This window comes from Bos mutus, chromosome 25, assembly GCF_027580195.1.
Source record: "Bos mutus isolate GX-2022 chromosome 25, NWIPB_WYAK_1.1, whole genome shotgun sequence".
Classification (NCBI taxonomy): Eukaryota; Metazoa; Chordata; class Mammalia; order Artiodactyla; family Bovidae; genus Bos; species Bos mutus.
The window spans coordinates 30,941,052-30,958,771 of record NC_091641.1 but is presented as its reverse complement, the minus strand read 5'-3'; the positions used below and the strand labels follow the sequence as shown (position 1 = coordinate 30,958,771).

The following is a 17,720-nucleotide window of genomic DNA, read 5'->3' as shown; positions in this document are numbered from 1 at the left end:
TTGTTTTGCACTCAGGATTCTCTGGGGGGAGGCAGCGGATGTAGGCAGAAGAGCACAGCTTGGGGTTGAGCTAAACTGGGCTTTGAATTCTCGCTGTGTCCACGGGCACCTCACAGAGCCTCCCTGAGCCTCTTGCGGAATAGGGCCAGACACAGAGTCCTCACGGTAGAACACTGCTGTGAGGTTGAGGTAAATGAATGTATATAAGGGCCTTAAATGTCATTTGTGTTTAAAAAAAGTGTTTTTTGCTTGGAGTATAGTTGCTTTACAATGTTGTACTGGTTTCTGTTGTACAGCAGCGGGAATCACCTGTAGGTATACATGTATCCCCTCCCTGTGAAGCCTCCATCCCACTGCCACACCCCTCAGATGGTAGAGAATCTGCCTGCAATGCGGGAGACCTGAGTTTGATCCCTGGGTCAGGAAGATTCCCTGGAGAAGGGCATGGCGACCCACTCCAGTATTCTGGCCTGGAAAATCCCATGGACAGAGGAGCCTGGCGGGTTGCAGTCCATGGGGGCGGGCGTCACAAAGAGTCAGACACGACTGAGCAGCTAACACTCCCACACATATACCCCCTCCCTTGTGAGCCTCCCTCCCGCTCCCCGTCCCACCCGCGGAGCGCTGAGCTGGGCTCCCTGCGTTGTGCAGCAGCTTTGCACGAGCCGTCTGTTTCACACACGGTAGTGTATACATGTGAGTGCCGCTCTCTCAGTCCCACCCTCTTCTTCCCCTCCCCCCGCCCCCACCTCCTGATGCCTCTCTTCCTGCCCTGCAAATCCCCCCGGTCCTGTTTTTCTGGGTTCCATATATGTGTGTTAATACACCATACCTTAAATGTCACTTCTTATCCCGCCCCCTCCATTAAGATTGGGGGTTTCTCTTTAGTCTCAAGTCACTGAAAGTCATTTCGTGAAGCCATGGAGCTCACACATTTGTGTGAAGAAGTGTTTCCCTGAGATCGCTGATGATTGCTCTCATCTGTTCAGCCATCAGCGACAGCAGCAGTGGGCACACTTTTCCCATAGATGCCCAGAGAGTCAGCGTTTTAGGTGTCGCGGGTCCTACTGTCTGTCACAGGGACTGGACTTTGGGGATGGAGTGGCAGCAGCCGCAGGTGATACACACACGTCATAGCTGTGTCACTGTGGTCCACAGAAAGTTTATTTACAAACGCAAGCTAGATTTGGCCTGTGGGCCATCATGTAACCCCTGATCTCGAATCTGGAGAGGCAGGGGGTTTAGGGTCCATAAATGTGAAAATGAACAAGCCGGGGGTGGAGGTGAGGGGCATCTGTTGTCCTTACGGCCTGGTGTCTCCAGTGCATCAACCCAGATAGACCCAAATCGGCTCCTGTGTGCAGCTGTGAGCTCCTCAGAGCTGCCGCTTAAACCTCCTTGATACATCTTAATGCTGTTAATGCGGCTGGTGGTCTGGCTGATTTCTAAGTGACAGCTTCAGTTGTTTGCTGCGTATTCAGGGAAGCCCTACACCCACTCGCCAGTTACAGCGGAAGCCTGAGGAGGGCATGTTTGGATTCTAGAGTTTGCACAGTGCCACTTCTCCTTGGCATCTTCTGGTAGCTCTGTGCCTCTCTGTCTCTGGCTGTTCAGTGAGAGTTGAGGGTGAGATGAGGCAGTTGGCTCAGTGTGGCCTAAATGTCTGTCTTCTTGAGTAAATCATGCCTGTGTAACCTTTTCTTTGAAAGGAGGTCTGCCTTGGAAACTCAGTTTGGGAAATGCGTTGAAGTATTGATAGAAGCTAGGGTGTATAAATCCCATGGATGGAAGACCCTGGTGGGCTGCAGTCCATGGGGTCGCTAAGAGTCGGGCACGACTGAGCGACTTCACTTTCACTTTTCACTTTCATGCACTGGAGAAGGAAATGGCAACCCACTCCAGTTTTCTTGCCTGGAGAATCCCAGGGACAGAGGAGCCTAGTGGGTTGCCGTCTATGGGGTCGCACAGAGTCGGACGTGACTGAAGTGACTTAGCAGCAGCAACAGCAGCAGGGTGTGTGTGTGTGTGTGTGTGTGTGTATATATATATATATATATTTTTTTTTTTTTTTTTTGTTGTTTTTTTTTTTTGCTTGTTTGCTTTTGCTGGGCATCATCAGGATCTTAGTTCCATGACCAGGGATCAAACCCCTGCCCCTTGCAGTGGAAGCACAGAGTCTTAACCATTGGATCTCCAGGGAAGTCTCTAGAAGCTAAGCTGGTCTTGCTGAAGAAGGGTGTGAGGGGAGGCCGTCTGGCCACTAAGCCCTTGGAGCAGCTTCTAGAAACTTTGGGGACCTGTCAGGAGCAGACAAGACCCCCTGATGTGGTGTGAGGCTGAAGAAGTATGCATGGGGGACCCAGCCACTTTTCATCTGTAGCAGGAGTGAGTTTGGATAAGTTGAATGCTCTCAGCTCCTTCCTAAGAAGCCTGAGTCTCTTGCTCGAGATTGTCTGAAAATTTGTAACTGAAGAATAGCTTTCTATTAGCAATTAAGCCTAGAGAAGCTGTAGACAGTTGTGGATTTCTTCTTAGAGGTCCGCCTTAAAAAAAAATCTGTCGATGAAAAGGCGGTGGGCAGACAGGTTGGCAAGCGATCCAGCGTGTAGAATTGAGATGGTGCACGCGTGCGTGCGTGTGTGTGTGTGTACACACACGTTTGCTCAGCAACCTCCTGGCTGTTCCTCTTGCCTATTGCCCAGTCTTTCCTCTGCAGCCAGAGTGACTTATTCAGATGAGGTCTCTTCCAGTCTCTCTCTTGCTTAAATCCGCTTGGAGGTTTCCTTCCACTGAACAAAGGCCAGAGCCTTGCTGTCCTCCTTCGGGCTCCAGCTCTCACCATGGTCCCTCCAAACCCCTCTCCCTATCGCCTTCCCAGACACCTTAGTGAGCCTGGTTTTCCTCTGTGGACTTTTCACACCATAATTGTGTTATCAGTTGTTTAAAGACTGTCTCCCTGGGTAGACTGTGTGCTCCTTCATCTCCTCTGCCAACTCCCTGGTACCCAGAGTGCCAGGGCCATAAGAAGAACCTAATGTGGATTTGCGGGCTAAACGTCTGAGTAACGAGGGTGTATACGTCTTTGCTGGAGCAGCTGGCACTTTACTTGTGGGTGGGGACTGCTGGGCCCCAAACGTCCATCTGTTCTGTCCAATGCCCTTGAACTCTGTCCCTGAACAGTGAGAGTAAATGCCGCTTAGTAAGCCCTTTGTACAGATGTTGTCCATGCAATTTAATCACTTGGGAAAAAAAACTAGATGTCCATTCTCAGTAAATTAGATAATTCTCTCCCAGCCCGACCCTCTCATCTCTGCTCTCATCCACCATCCCGTCCCCCATCTGTTTGCTCATCTGTGTGTCTATTCATCCACGGGAAACATGCTCCGAGCAATCAGTATGTACCTGATATCATCTGGGGCCCTGAGAATATGGTCCTTGAGACCCTCAGAGTCTTTGGGGAAAAACAGACACATCCACAAAAAGTTACAGAAGTGTGGCAGGCTGCGTTTGTGCAGGCTTCCAGGACTACTCAGAGGACAGAAGTAAAGACTCTTTAAAGTTCTGGTTTGCCAGTTCTTTATTCCCAGCAGAGAGTCTTTGGCCTCCGCTGACACCTCTAATTGTATATTTGTACAAACAGAAGAACAAATTAACAGATAAGCGCAGAACCCTGAAAGTGGTCCAGACCAGGCAGCTGCCTCCCTCCTGGGGACGTGAGGAGAGCGTAGGGCTGTCGCCTGGCCTGGCTGACCAAGCTGGAGACAGCCGTGCATCTGATGTGTTGTTCCTTCTTGAAAAGTGAGATGAGAAAGCAGGGTATTGGTTGAATGGGAAATAGTTGTCATTTCTGGCAGTGCAAAGTGAGAGCTAATCGTTTTGGGGAAGGCTATTTGAAAAGAGGGGGTGTGTGAGAAAGCGCCTGGAAGACGTAAATTACGGGTGTCGTTTCACGACTGGGACCACGATTCACCGTCCTGTATTGTCCGCCTTTTTGCCTTGTCTTCTGAGCGGTGAATCCGAGAGCCCTGTAATTAGAAGACAAAGACTGTGATTCTCTTCCTTTGGTTCCTCTTATCTCCAAACTAGCTCATCCTTCTCATGCATGACGACTGCGGATTTGCTCCAGAGCAGTTGGAGGCTTGATTGACACTTTCATGGAAATGGAGCTTCCTTCATCATTCCCTTGCTTCCTCAGTCCCAGATGCTCAATCAGGGTCCACAGTGTGCCAGGGCCAGTGTGAACGAGAAGACGTGGAGGCTGCTGTCCCCAAGCTTGCAGGGAGCAACCAGTTGCAGCCTGAGCCCCGGGGACGGTACAGGGCAGCAGTGGAGGGTGTGGTTAGTTCTGGTGGTCAGGAAGGTATCTCACAAGAAGTCCTCTTTTAGCTGAATCTTGAAAGATGGGGGAACAGCCAGCTGCACACAGGTTGGGGAAAGAAAGGAGGGGGACATGACTTGCAGTAATACTTGCTTCACATGTTTATTGGAGGATTAAGTGTGCAAATACATTGGTGCATAGGCATTCAGCTTTGGCCACCGGATGCTAACAGCTGATTCATGGGAAAAGACCCTGATACTGGGAAAGATTGAAGGCAGGAGGAGAAGGGGGTGACAGAGGATGAAATTGTTACATAGCATCACTGACTCAGTGGACATGAGTTTGAGCAAACTCTGAGAGATGATGAAGGACAGGGAAGCCTGTCATGCTGCAGTCCATGGGGTCACAAAGAGTTGGACACGACTGAGTGACTGAACATCAACAAAAGGCGTTCACCACACTTTGGCTTCCCCTCCAGCCAGCATCTCTGTTGCTTTCTAGCAGGGACTTCAGAGAACCACGTGACCTCTCAGGTAATCAGTGAAGGCTGCCTTGTGTACCCAGAGATGAAAAGGGTTCTGATTATCTGTGGGTCTTGCCTGTCCCTACACGCTAATATGTGCAGCACCTGGGGTGTTCACTCCAGAAAGGCCCCGAAATCCTGCTGCCCTGTGTCTCCAGCCACGGGCTCTGCCTTTCCCTGCAAACTAGCATACTGCCCCCTGATCCCCCTACCCAGACCATAGCCCAGATGGTGAGCCGCCTTCTCTGGGGGGCCAGGGAGAGGGAAGTGAGGATGACCATGCTATCTCACGCTCTGTGTTGGTGGGAACTGAAGAGAAGGCTCCATCACGAACACGTGTCCTCCAAGAGTCCTGGGGCTTCAGGAAGGCATGAGGATGTTTGTGGCCAGTATCAATAGAAAGCTGATTTTTCATACAAAATCTCTGCCCCACACTTCTTTCATGGCCAGAATTGGAAGTCAAATCAGCTTTTGGGAGGATTGCTGTAACTCTCAGATGCTCCCTTCTCCAGTCTCTGTAGACAGTGTGAAAAGACAGCTGGGTAAGTTGGTGAATAAGATTTGCCACCAGTTGTCATCCTGCGCTTGCTGTCGACCCAGGCCTTGTTTTCAAGATGGATCCACCAAGGTCAGAAAGTTCATGGATTCTTTTTCCAGCCAGCCACCCTGAAACTGAGGCTGATTCGTGTCTCCTGACTTGCTGATGCCAATAATGCCACCAGTTAGAAGAAAAGCTCCTGAGTGGGAAGGATTTAACAGCTCTCAGGTTCTTACACCCACTGTCCAAGAGGGTCCCGACAAACAAGCATGTGTTGTTTTGTTCAGTTGCTAAGTCGCGTCCGACTCTTTGAGACCCCATGGACTACAGCGTGCCAAGCATACCCAAAGGGAAAGTTGTCCATCAGGAAAATACCTTCTTTTTTAAAAAATGTATTTATTTTAATTGGAGGATAATTGCCTTACAATATTGTGGTTTTTGCCATACATCTACCCTCTTTTTAAAATTGATCGTTTTGAAGAAGCTCTTTGTTCACATTGCTGTAGAATGAGTGGCATCTGTCCTTAAAGTCCTCAACTTGTCTTTTGTCTTGGTCCTTCTGGTCACCCTTCCCCTCAGCCTGGTGGGACAGGCAGTCAAAACTTTCCTTTTTGTAAGTGAGGTTCCCTTTGTCCAAGCTTTGTTCGTGTCCAATCTGAGACAAGGCTGCACTCAAAAGTGTGGTGATGCCACCGCTGCCTTCACTGTCTGGGAGTCCTGCCTCTGGTCTGTTTGCCTGATTCGTGTCGTGCCAAGGAAGCTTCTCCTAGCCTTGTTGTTCAGTCGCTCAGTCATGTCCGACTCTTTGTGACCCCATGGACTGCAGCATACCAGGCTTCCCTGTTCCCAGTCTCCCAGAGTTTGCTCAAACTCATATCCACTGAGTCAGTGATACCATCCAACCATCTCATCCTCTGTCGTCCCCTTCTCCTCCTGCCTTCAATCTTTCCCAGCATCAGGGTCTTTTCCAATGAGTTGGCTCTTTGCATCAGGTGGCCGAAGTATTGGAACTTTAGCTTCAGCATCAGTCCTTCCAATGAAAATTCAGGACTGACGTCCTTTAGGGTTGACTGGTTTGGTCTTCTTGCAGTCCAAGGGAGTCTCAAGAGTCTTCTCCAGCACCACAGTTCGAAAGCATCAGTTCTTTGGTGCTCAGCCTTCTTTACAGTTCAACTCTCACATCCATACATGACTATTGGAAAAACCAAAAGTCAAAAGGCTTTGATTCAACAGACCTTTGTCAGCAAAGTGATGGCTTAGGTGTGGAGGTAAACTCAGAGAAGCGAGTTCCAGAGAAGGTACTGGGTTCCATGTGGAAGCAGCAGGGGGAGAGTGGTGTTTGGAGGACAGGCTTCAGAGCTGCCCTCAGCCCTCTTGCCCCAATGCAAGGAAGACTTGAAGACATAGGCCCTCTCATCCAGTGGGGGAGGATTGGAAAGAATGTTTTATTTACTTTACACAGTAATGTGATACAGATATATCTGCTAGTGGTTACAGGATTAATGCATCTTCCTTGTAGAAAGTATAGAGAAGTCCAGACACATGCTACAGATTCATCTGACTGCCCTCTCTGATACCCCACGGTCTTTCAGATCTCTTCCATCCTCACCTTACTGATCCACAGTCATTGCTAGTTTTATCTAGGACGCACACTGGGTATTTGCAGTTAATGTTAATAGCAGCTTTAAAAAAAAATTTTTTTTTTTTTTATTGTGCTGTACAGCTTTTGGGATCCTAGTTCCCTGCTGCTGCTAAGTCACTTCAGTTGTGTCTGACTCTGTGTGACCCCATAGACGGCAGCCCACCAAGGCTCCCCTGTCCCTGGGATTCTCCAGGCAAGAATACTGGAGTGGGTTGCCATTTCCTTCTCCAGTGCATGAAAGTGAAAAGTGAAAGGGAAGTCGCTCAGTCATGTCCGACCCCTAGCATGGACTGCAGCCCACCAGGCTCCTCCGTCCACGGGATTTTCCACCCCACTCGAGTGGGGTGCCATTGCCTTCTCCCCTAGTTCCCTGACCAGGAATTAAATCCGAGTCCTGGTATCTCAGTTTGTAAAGCATCCGCCTGCAGTGCCAGAGACCCCTGTTCGATTCTTGGGTTGGGAAGATCCCCTGGAGAAGGGATAGGCTGCCCACTCCAGTGTTCTTGCCTAAGCTCACTTAGCAGGGAAAGTGCGAAGTCCCAACCGCCTGGACCACCAGGGAATTCCATAGCAGCATTTTGTTAAACGGAGAACAGGAGCTTTTTTCCTGTGCCATTAAAAGTTTATCAAGAGCACTCTTTGGTGGGATAATACATTTTAGTTTACATTTTTAATGGATGTTAGATTCTTTCAAAGCTCAAATAGTAGGTATAAAGGTGTGGTAACTGAATAGCCTCACTCCCACCCCGCTGTCCAGGCCCTGCCCCAGGGCTGGTGCCCCTTTGGTTGGTGCCTTGAACTTCACTTCTGTACCTTCCTAATGCAAAAATAAAGAGCAACAACTTGATATTCTTCCTTCCCCGTTTTTGCACCCAAGGTAATGTATTACACCCACCGTCTGTAGTCTGCTCTCACTTTCCTGTTGCTGCTGCTAAGTCTCTTCAGTCGTGTCCGACTCTGTGCGACCCCATAGATGGCAGCCCACCAGGCTCCCCCATCCCTGGGATTCTCCAGGCAAGAACACTGGAGTGGGTTGCCATTTCCTTCTCCGCACTTTCCTGTTACAGTTTCTCTTTTAGATGTTTTCATAACTGCACATGGATGGTATCTCATTCTTCAAAAGCACCTTTAAATTCTTTTAAAGAAGTTCACTCGATCATTTTTTTTAATCTTACAGAAAGATAGTGAATGAAAAATAAGCGTCATTTTTCTCCCCAGTCCCACTCCTAATCTGTTATCAGTGTTGCTGTTTTCTTACATACTTTCCCAGAATTATTTTTGTGCTTGTACCCTCATGAGTGTGTGTGTGTGTATATTTATGTGTATAAGTCATTTTCTTAAACCAGGCATCTCCTATGGACATGTCATAATTTCTTGAATCATTCCTCTATAGTTGTACCGTTAGATTCTTTTTTGTTTTACTTGTCTAAGCCTGGGAAGAGGAATCATCTTCAATGTAAATTTTTGTTGACGTCTTTGTTTCCTCTGGATAAATCCTGGGAGTGTGATTTCTGGGTCAAAGGACGGAGATGTTTTAGGGATCTTGGTTCACACGACCTCATGGCTTCCCCCAAGGGATTGTATCTCTTCTCACCGTAGATACCCTGAGGACAATGACAGTCCCTCTAACAACAGGGCCACCCCAACTCCCAGCCCAGGGAGTCCCTGGTCTTTTGTTCATTGCAGCACTGTTTACAATAGCCAAGACATGGAAGCAACCTAGATGTCCAGCAGCAGACGAATGGATAAAGAAACTGTCATACATATATGCAGTGGAATATCTCTCAGCCATAAAAAGGAACGAACGTGACTCAGTTGAACTGAGGTGGATGAACCTTGAGCTTGTTATACAGAGTGAAATAAGTCAGAAAGCGAAAAACAAGTACCATATATTGACACTTGTATGTGGAATCTAGAACAATGGTACTGGTTAACCTGTGTGCAGGTCAATAACAGAGATGTAGGCATAGAAAATGGACTTGTAGACACAGCAGGGGAAGGAGAGGATGGGACGAATTGAGAGAGTAACACTGACATATATATACTACAATGTGTAAAATAGCTGGGGGAAGCTGCTGGATAACACAGGGAGCTCAGCTCGGTGCTGTGACGACCTAGAGGGGTGGGATTGGCGGAGCAGGGGAAGGGAGGCCCAAGAGGGAGAGGATATACGTATATATCTCCATGGACAGAGGAGCCTGGCAGGCTGCAGTCCATAGGGTCAAAAAGAGACACTACTGAGCGACTATCACACGGCTGATTGCTGGTGGTGGTTGGTGGAAACCAGCACAACATTGTAAAGCAATGATCCTCTAATTAAAAAAGAAAAGAAAGAAAGAAACTGATGTTTTCTCAAGTGGTTACGCAGGTTTCTCTTTGCTGGATTTCAGAGACTCTCTCAACATCAGCTCCTTGGCAAAGCCTGCTGCCCAGAGCCCAGTTGAATTGCTTATTAGCTCCAGGAACCTGGAAAGGGCTCAGCTTGGCCATCCTCCTTCTGGGCTGCCGAATAGAGGGTGAGACACCCCTAGGGTTGTCGGCAGATTAGTGTCTGGTGTCAAGGATAGCACACTGCTGTTCCTTCTCAGTAGTTGTCATGTTATTCAGTGGGTGAGTGAGTGAAAGTCGCTCAGTCGTGTCCGACTCTTTGCGTCCCCATGGACTATATATAGTCCATGGCCTTCTCCAGGCCAGAATACTGGAGTCGGTAGCTGTTCCCTTCTCCAGGGGATCGTCCCAACCCAGGGAACAAACCCAGGTCTTCCGCGTTGCAGGCGGATTCTTTACCAGCTGAGCCACAGGGGAAGCCTCGTGTTGTCATATTACTATTTTAGCATACAGGTCAATCAGGGAGACCCTCCCACCTGCCTGGCACTGTTGCACACACACAAGACGTGTCAGCTCCTCTTGTGCTCAGAATAACCCTGTGCCTGTGACTGTTACACCCATTTCACTGACAAGGACAGTACAACACAGAGAAGTCAGGTGGCCTGCTCGTGGCCACGCTGTTAGGGGCTCAGGACTCGGTCAGGAGCCACGTGGTCCCCAGAGCGCAGGCTGCTCAGCCATCCCTCCTCCTGCCTCCCGGAGGAGCCTGCTGCCTCTTTAGGGACCGCCTCCTAGTGTCTTCTCATCCTCTGTTCAGGCAGAGCTTTGTCAAGTCTCTCCTCCTCCCGTCACCTTTGAGCTGGCTTTTCCTCTTGTTTGCTAAGGGTTGGTAGTAGAAAAGCCTTGAAAATGCAACAGACCTGAATTTGTCTCCCCTTCCTACGTATGCAGCCTCGTCTGGGGGACATTACCCACCCCCAGAATCATCATCACGATTTAAAAAAATCACTTAAAAGGTTACTCATTTGGCTCCGCCAATTCTTAGTTGCGGCATGTGGGATCTAGTTCCCCAACTAGGGATGGAACTTGGGCACCCTGCATCGGGAGCACAGAATCTTAGTCACTGGACCACCAGGGAGGTCCCTGTTCACCACAGTTAATGATGATCGAAGGTAACCTAAATGCCCTGACGGCACACAGTGTGAAAGGAAGGGCCCGTTTCCCTCATCGCCTCTCCCCCTTCTCTGTTCCATTGGATTCCTCTCAGTTTTGATCCACAGTCTTACATTCTGTCCAGTTCACATTCCTTTTCTTTTAAAAAAAAAAAAAAAAAAAATGTATTTTCACTTTTTGGCCGTGCTGGGCGTTCATCGCTGCACGTGGGCTCTCCCTGGTTGTGGCGAGTGGGGGCGGCTCCCTAGCTGCAGTGCTGCTTCTTGCAGTGACTTCTCCTGTTGCTGAGCACAGGCTGTCGGGCGCAAGGGCTTCAGTACTGGGGTGCGTGGGCTTAGTTGCCCCAGGACACGTGTCCCCTGAATTGGCAGGCAGATCCTTAACCGCAGGACCACTGGGGAAGTCTCCTCCAGTTCACATATGATCCTGTCACAAAAGGAAGCTCACTCCCAGGGTCTGATAACATCATGACTGACTGACCGTCTACCAGTGCCGGCTGTCAGCTGTCTGCGAGAATTACCATCCCACCAGGCGATTTAGCGTCTTGCACCCAGTCCTGTTCTCATGGGGCCCTTCTGAGTCAGAGGAGGAGGTCATACTCAGCTGCCTTAACTTGCCCACACATGACAGGGGAAAGGATGGAGCCATCTTGGGGGACAGAAATTGGCCTCTGTTTGCACACCAGGTGTGTCTGTGTATGTGACCATCGTCCTGGTCACGGTGACTATTTTTTGCCATTGCGTGTTTGATGTCTCACCTCTCAGCTCCTAATTAGGCCTCTCTAGCTCCAAAATTACATGCTTTTTCACACCCACAATGATCTCAATGGGATTAACAGCCTTTTTTTTTCCTGTGAAGGTAATTGAGATCTTTCATGGTGGCATATTTTTATTACTGTAACTCCGTCTCTAACCATCCTTCCACTAAATCTCTTACTGTTTTCCAGTAACTGCTTCTTCCCCTCATTCTGAACAGGAAATGTTCAGGGACCATTGAGAGGCAGAATTTCCCGTGATTATGCAAACCATGTTAACCGTGATGTGTTTTCTCTCTCCCCCTCTCCTCTCTCCTGATGGCAGGTGCCTGGAGATTTGAGTCAAACATCCGAAGACCAGAGTTTGTCGGATTTTGAAATGTAAGTCCACAGCGCCTGCTCATGAAGAGCCTTTTAGAAACAGGACTCTTGTTGCTTGGCTCACATCCCAGGAGACCACAGCCAAAAAAAAAAAAGACTGTTTAAATCTGCATGGCTGACTTGGTTATTGTAGAGTTGGGGAGTTGTCCGCCTGCAGTCTGCGTCCGGCCTTTCGATGTGTTTTTAGTCTCCCTCCATGGGTGTTGAAAAACAATTTAATCTTTTTGGCTGACATTTAAGAGTTGGAAGATGCCACATGAAAATTTAAATTTCTCCATTTTCTTTAAAAGAAGAAATCCCAGCAAGGCCACCATCAGCTGGAGCTGAGCGGCAACCGACTCTGCTGTACGGGGCGTGTGCCCCTCCGCTCGCCTTGGTCCCCACTCCTCCGGCCCACTTCACTGGTTCCATTGTCTGGGTGTCTCCTGTTCCAGTTTTGAGTTTGCAGCCCCAGGGTTTTTGGAAGCACAAGAGTTCAGTATCTTGGTCTGATTTTTGATTGGATTTAATTCTGTCTGGTGCTTTTGCTGATAACCCCTAGGCTATTTGGTTGATCTTCAGACTGACTCTTTCTGATTGAGTTGCCTTGGTTTTTGGACTGAATAGTCCTGTGGGGTTGAGGAAGAGAGTGGAGTGAGTCCCGAGTCAGGGTCAAGCAGAACCTCCCTCTTCTCATTTAGATGTGCTGAGTGGAGGAAGCTTTAGGCTCCCCAGGAGATGGTGTCATCTGTCCCTCTGCTTCTGGAGAGAGGAGGGTGGGGGAGGGCGGGGCATTGGAAGAGCACTTTGTTAGAGCCAGGCCGAGCCAAGTTGAAACCTTAGTTGTGTGACCTCAAGCCGCTTAACCTCTCTGGGCCTGAGTTTGCTCATTCATAAGATGCAGATCACAGCTGGCCTTGTGAGATGGAGGTAGAGATTAGAGGCAGGGGGTATCTAGAGGCCCTGAGTGCTAGTGAGCAGGGTTGTGGAAGTTATAGTGAAGGATGAAAATCAAAGACAAGTTTGTCTCCGCTGGCTCTTTGGGGGATGAGTGGAGGGGGGTATAGCATGAAAGAGGGTCATGAAATGGCAGCCTGGTGGAGGGCAAGGGGGAACCAGCTGGGGAGAGAGGTGAAAGCCAAATAGGGGATCCCAGAGGTGGGCCACTCATGAGGTGGAAGGGACTCATTGAAGCAGGAATTCATCACTGCCTACTGTGGGAGGCACCCTGCTAGGTCCTGGTGGAGGGGTTGAATCAGCACAGACCAGCCACATTCTCCTCCTCCTACCCCCAGGGTGCTTGTCTCCACTAAAGCCAGAGGGAAGTGCCATTCCCTCCCTTGAGGTGGAGCTGCAGATCCCGCCTGTCCTTGCAGGGAAGGCCCTGGCTGACCTTGGCTCCATCTCCAGTCTCCCCCCACCCTCTCTTCATACCAGCTGCCCTGGTGGGCTTGATTCCTCCAACTTATCTGGTCTTCCATACACAGGATCATGATTGTATTCACTTAACCCACACTTGTAGATGTAGGAGAGAGATGGTCATGTAAACAGTCAATTCTAATACAGTGTGATACAGAAAGGGGAACACACCTAACCAGCCTGTGTGATCTCCTGTGAGGTTGTCCAGACCTCACCCATCCTGGGAGGTTAATGAAAATGGGAGTATTAGTTACACTTCTGCACCCTTCCCCCGGCCGAAAGAAATGAAGGGGGAACACTGGTCACTAGCACAGTTTTGGGGGTCTTTCCAGGAGAGGTGTTGTAGATACCCAAGTCAATTCAGTGGACCAGAATTGCAGGTTGTACTCAGATCCCTGGGGAGGTGATCAATAGGCCTTGTTTTGCCCCATGAAGGGGAGCAGCGACTTGGCTCAGAGCTTAGAAGAAATGCTGTTTCAGGAAAGAATCATTTCTTTGTGAAAATGAAATGCTCTTTACCCTGGAGGTTGTGAGGCTGTTGAGTCATGGAATCTTCCATCATCAGCGCATCAAACCGTGTTCCAAGCACAAGAGGCTGGTGAATTGTTATGAGCTGCTCTTTAGAGAGAAGGAGAGCTTGAGAAAAAGTGTTTATCCCTAGAACGGCTCTGAATGGAAGCAAGGACTGGGACCTCCCAGCCCTTCCAGAAATGCACAGTCCTGTTAGGAGAGCTGTTAGGAGTGATCTGGAAGTTTCAGTGACAGCTTGTCAGCTCTGCCTGTTGATCCAGCTGTGGAAAAGTGGTGATGGTGGGCGTGTGCACCCACGACTCGAGAGTGTGCTTAAAGTCATCCAGTAAGGCACAGCTGTCACGCTACCGAAAGAACCCTTGAGGTTCTCTTGAGTAGCCTGTGAGGATCAACAGAGATGATCTGGGTGAAAGCGTGGGTCCGTCCATGGTACATGTGCAGTAAATGATTCTGCGTTTGAATTTAAATCTGGCTTTATTCAACCCTGACTTCAGACCATACCACAAAGCTACAGTCATCAAGAGAGTGTGGTACTGGGACAAAGGCAGAAAAATCGATCAACAGAACAGCATAGAAAGCCCAGGGACAAACCCACGCACCTGTGGATACCTTATCTTTGACAGAGGAGGCAAGAATATGCAGTGGAGAAAAGACAGCCTCTTCAGTAAGGAGTGCTGGGAAAACCTGGGCAGGTGCATGTGGAAGAAGGAAATGAGAACACTCCCTAACATCATAAACAAAAATAAACTCAAAAGGGATTAAAGGCCTAAATATAAGGCCTTTGCGACCTCTTTGCAACCCCATGGACTGTAGCCCACCAGGCTTCTCCATCCATGGGATTCTCCAGGCAAGAATACTTGAGTGGGTTACCATTTCCTTCTCCAGGGGATCTTCCCGACCCAGGGATCGAACCCGGGTGTCCCGCATTGGAGGCAGACGCTTTAACCTCTGAGCCACCAGAGAAGTTCCACAAATATAAGGCCAGACATTTAAAACTCTTAGAGGTAGGCTTCCCTGATGGCTCAGAGGTAAAGAATTCGCCTGCCAATTCAGGAGATATGGGTTCAATTTCCTGGTCTGGAAAGAGCCCACATCCCGAGGAACAACTAAGCCCATGCACCACAGCTACTGAGCCATCGAGCCTGTGCCCTGGAGCCCAAGAGCTGCAACTACTGAAGCCCGAGCACCCTAGAGCCCGTGCCCTGCAGCTAAAGAAGCTACTCCAGTGAGAAGCTTGCACACTGCGACTAGAGAAGAGCCCCTGCTACAGGAGAAGCCCATGCAACAGTGAAGACCCAACAGAGCCAAAAATAAGTAATAAGTAAAATTAAAAAAAAAAAACAAAACAATACAACTCTTAGGGGGAAATACAGGCAGAACACTCTTATAAATTGCAGCAAGATCCTCTTTGACCCACCTCTTAGAGTAATAGAAATAAAAATAAAACTTGCTCTATTCAAGCCACACAGTGTTTTTGGAAAAGCTGCAAGAGTGGTTATTGGTGCCTGACTTTCTGAAATTCCCTTCCCCCACCCCAAACAGCCATTGCTTGCATGGCCATGAGCGTTGTTTTCATGGAGTCTGATCTTAAAATGAGGTGATGATGCTGGTTTAGTCGCTAAGTTGTGTCCAACTCTTGCGACCCCATGGACTGTAGCCCATAAGGCTCCTCTGTTCATGGAATTTTCTAGACAAGAATACTGGAATGGGTTACCGTTTCTTCCTCTAGGAGGTCTTCCTGACCCAGGGATTGAACCTGGGTCTCCTGCATTAGCAGGCAGATTCTTTACAGACTCTGAGCCACCAGAGAAGCACCGCCCCCTCTTAAAATGGGGGTCAAGGTTTAAAGTGGGCACTGTGAGGACACTGCACGAATCCTCCGAACACTCTAGACACCCTGTGAGCATTAGTACTCTTGACCCTCCCTAGGTTCGTGGAGTCTTCCCATGATCAGCCCCCTCTTCAGATGAGCAAAATGAGGTTCAGATAAATTACAGGCCACTCAGGTAGTAGGACCTGAAGGGCAGCTGTCTCTCAGTCCAGAATGTGAACAGCATCTACAAATTTTACACACACCCGCACACAAGCATTTTAAACTAAGGCCCTTAAAAATAATCTTGGGCGACCAAGTAATGAAACCTTGAACTTCTCCTTTAGTCTACTGTCAAGCGTAATGCATGCTGATATACATGGTGTGCCTCTTAGAGGAGAAAATTAATAGCTTCCTCCCTTTTTTGGTAAATTGAAATGACCAGTTTCGATCTTTCTTCTGTTTAGATCAAACCGAGCTCTGATCAACGTCTGGATCCCGTCAGTGTTTCTCCGGGGCAAAGCTGCCAATGCCTTCCATGTGTATCAGGTAATTACCTGGTTTTCAGTTAGACGCCACTGCCAGGGCGGAGCCCACACTTGCTTGTTACTCTCTGGAGCTTTTACATCTTGGTGGTGGAGTGTGGAGTGCCGTACAGAGAAGCCCCAGCGTCCTAACACCAGCATCTACCTGCCCAACCTCCCCGAGGCAGCGGTCCTTCCATCAGGCTGGGGGTGCTTCCTCATGCTGGCCGGGGGTCCTAGTGTGGCTGTGACCACTCAGCTCAGGCTGCTTGAGCAGAAAAGCAGGGCGTTGATGGCTTTGTTACAACTGAAGAGTCCAGGCATGGGTCTGGCCTCAGGCTCAGCTGGATCCGTGGTCAGGAAGCTGCCACTATTTCCTCCTGTTTCCTTTGCCAGGGCATCCTTTTCAGGCTAGTTCTCTCTGTAGGTGGACCAGGCGGCTCCCGGAAGCATCAGACTCTCAGCCAGTCTGGGCATCTCTCAAGGGTCTGTCTTGGATCCCAGGCACATCCCTGAACCCAGGGGTGGAGTGATGGACTTCTTTGATGGGCCAGGTTCAAATCATGTGACCCCCTCACCTCCACTGGCAAGGGGGTTGGAGTTAACCTCATCTGACCTTGTTACTGAGGGAGGGGCAAGGCCACACCGCAGATGAAAACCAGGCCACTCGGTGAAGAGAAGGGGCAACAGACAGTTGTCAGGTGATGTTCAATTTGCCTCCTGGGGTGGAGCTGGCCAGCCTACACCCAGTTGGGGATTGAGTGTCTGGGACAAGGGGAACCTTTGCTTTAGAGCTGATTTTGCCCCAACAATTGGGACCCTGGTTTTCCATCTTTTCTCTGATTTTCTGATGTCTTTTCCAGCCCTGCCTACTTACCCACTTTCTTTCTTTCTTCTTTCTCTTCTGAACTGAACTCCAGCCATTGGTGTTTTGTGCTGGGGCTGTTTGGTTTTCAGCTTTGACTCTTCACTGCTTCTGGCTCCACTGTCATCCTGTGTCACAACAGCTTTCATTAGGTTTTGTTCTTATTCCCACGAGCTCTGTGAAAAACCTTGGTTTTGTTTTGTTTTGTCATTTTTCTTAGTGGGGAATTGACCGTTGAAGTTTTCTCAGCTATGAAGGCATGTCTCCAGGAGACTGGGGTAGGGCTGAAAGGATGCTGAACTTGGGAATAGGGGCCCTGGTCTCACTTTTATGGCTTAGGTAAAGATCAGTTTCCTTATCTGTAAAATGGAAATCATAATAATGCACACTTTGGAAAGCTTTTGTCGGGACGAGGAATACATGGTGCCTAGTAGGCACTTGAGATTCGTCTCTCATCTTCTGACTTGGCCGCTGCCTTTGGTCGCTGATGGCAGGTCTGGCAGTGGGCGTGGGTTCTGTAGGGATGGGCCTGAGCATGCTACACACCGCTCACCTGAAATCTTCTGGACAGATGAGCTAGAGTTTGGCAAGGAAGTTTGCACTAGAACGTCACGTTAGTTTGCTTGTTTGGCAGGGCGACGATAGCACTTTAGTAAATATTAGGGAATCTTTGTGTTCACGATGTTCTCAGCTCTGGCTTGAAAAGAGAATTGGAGATGACAGATTTCTGAATGTCCTCTTCTCCTTTTTTATCCCAAACCAAACCAAGAAGACACCCTCTTATTTGAATGTCCTGTAACTTCTGCCTTGCGATCATCAGAAAGCTGGGGGTGTTGCCTGGAGGAGGAAGAGAGGGAAGCAGACAGCTTTATTTTAGAGCAAAATTAGAATGCGAGCTCCCTGGAGAGGTTTCCTTGACCTTTCGTTCCTGACTC

At 49.1% G+C, this 17,720-nt stretch overlaps 1 protein-coding gene across 3 annotated transcripts in view; it reads left to right on the top strand.

Moving 5' to 3' along the window:
• SNX29 (sorting nexin 29) overlaps positions 1–17,720 on the top strand; it is a 591,844-nt gene that overhangs the window by 387,506 nt on the left and 186,618 nt on the right. For all 3 annotated transcript variants that reach the window (XM_070363126.1, XM_070363128.1, XM_070363127.1), the window contains 2 exons: positions 11,602–11,657; positions 15,864–15,945. In XM_070363126.1, coding sequence (XP_070219227.1) covers positions 11,602–11,657; positions 15,864–15,945 — 138 coding nt within the window. The remainder of the gene's footprint in view (positions 1–11,601; positions 11,658–15,863; positions 15,946–17,720) is intronic.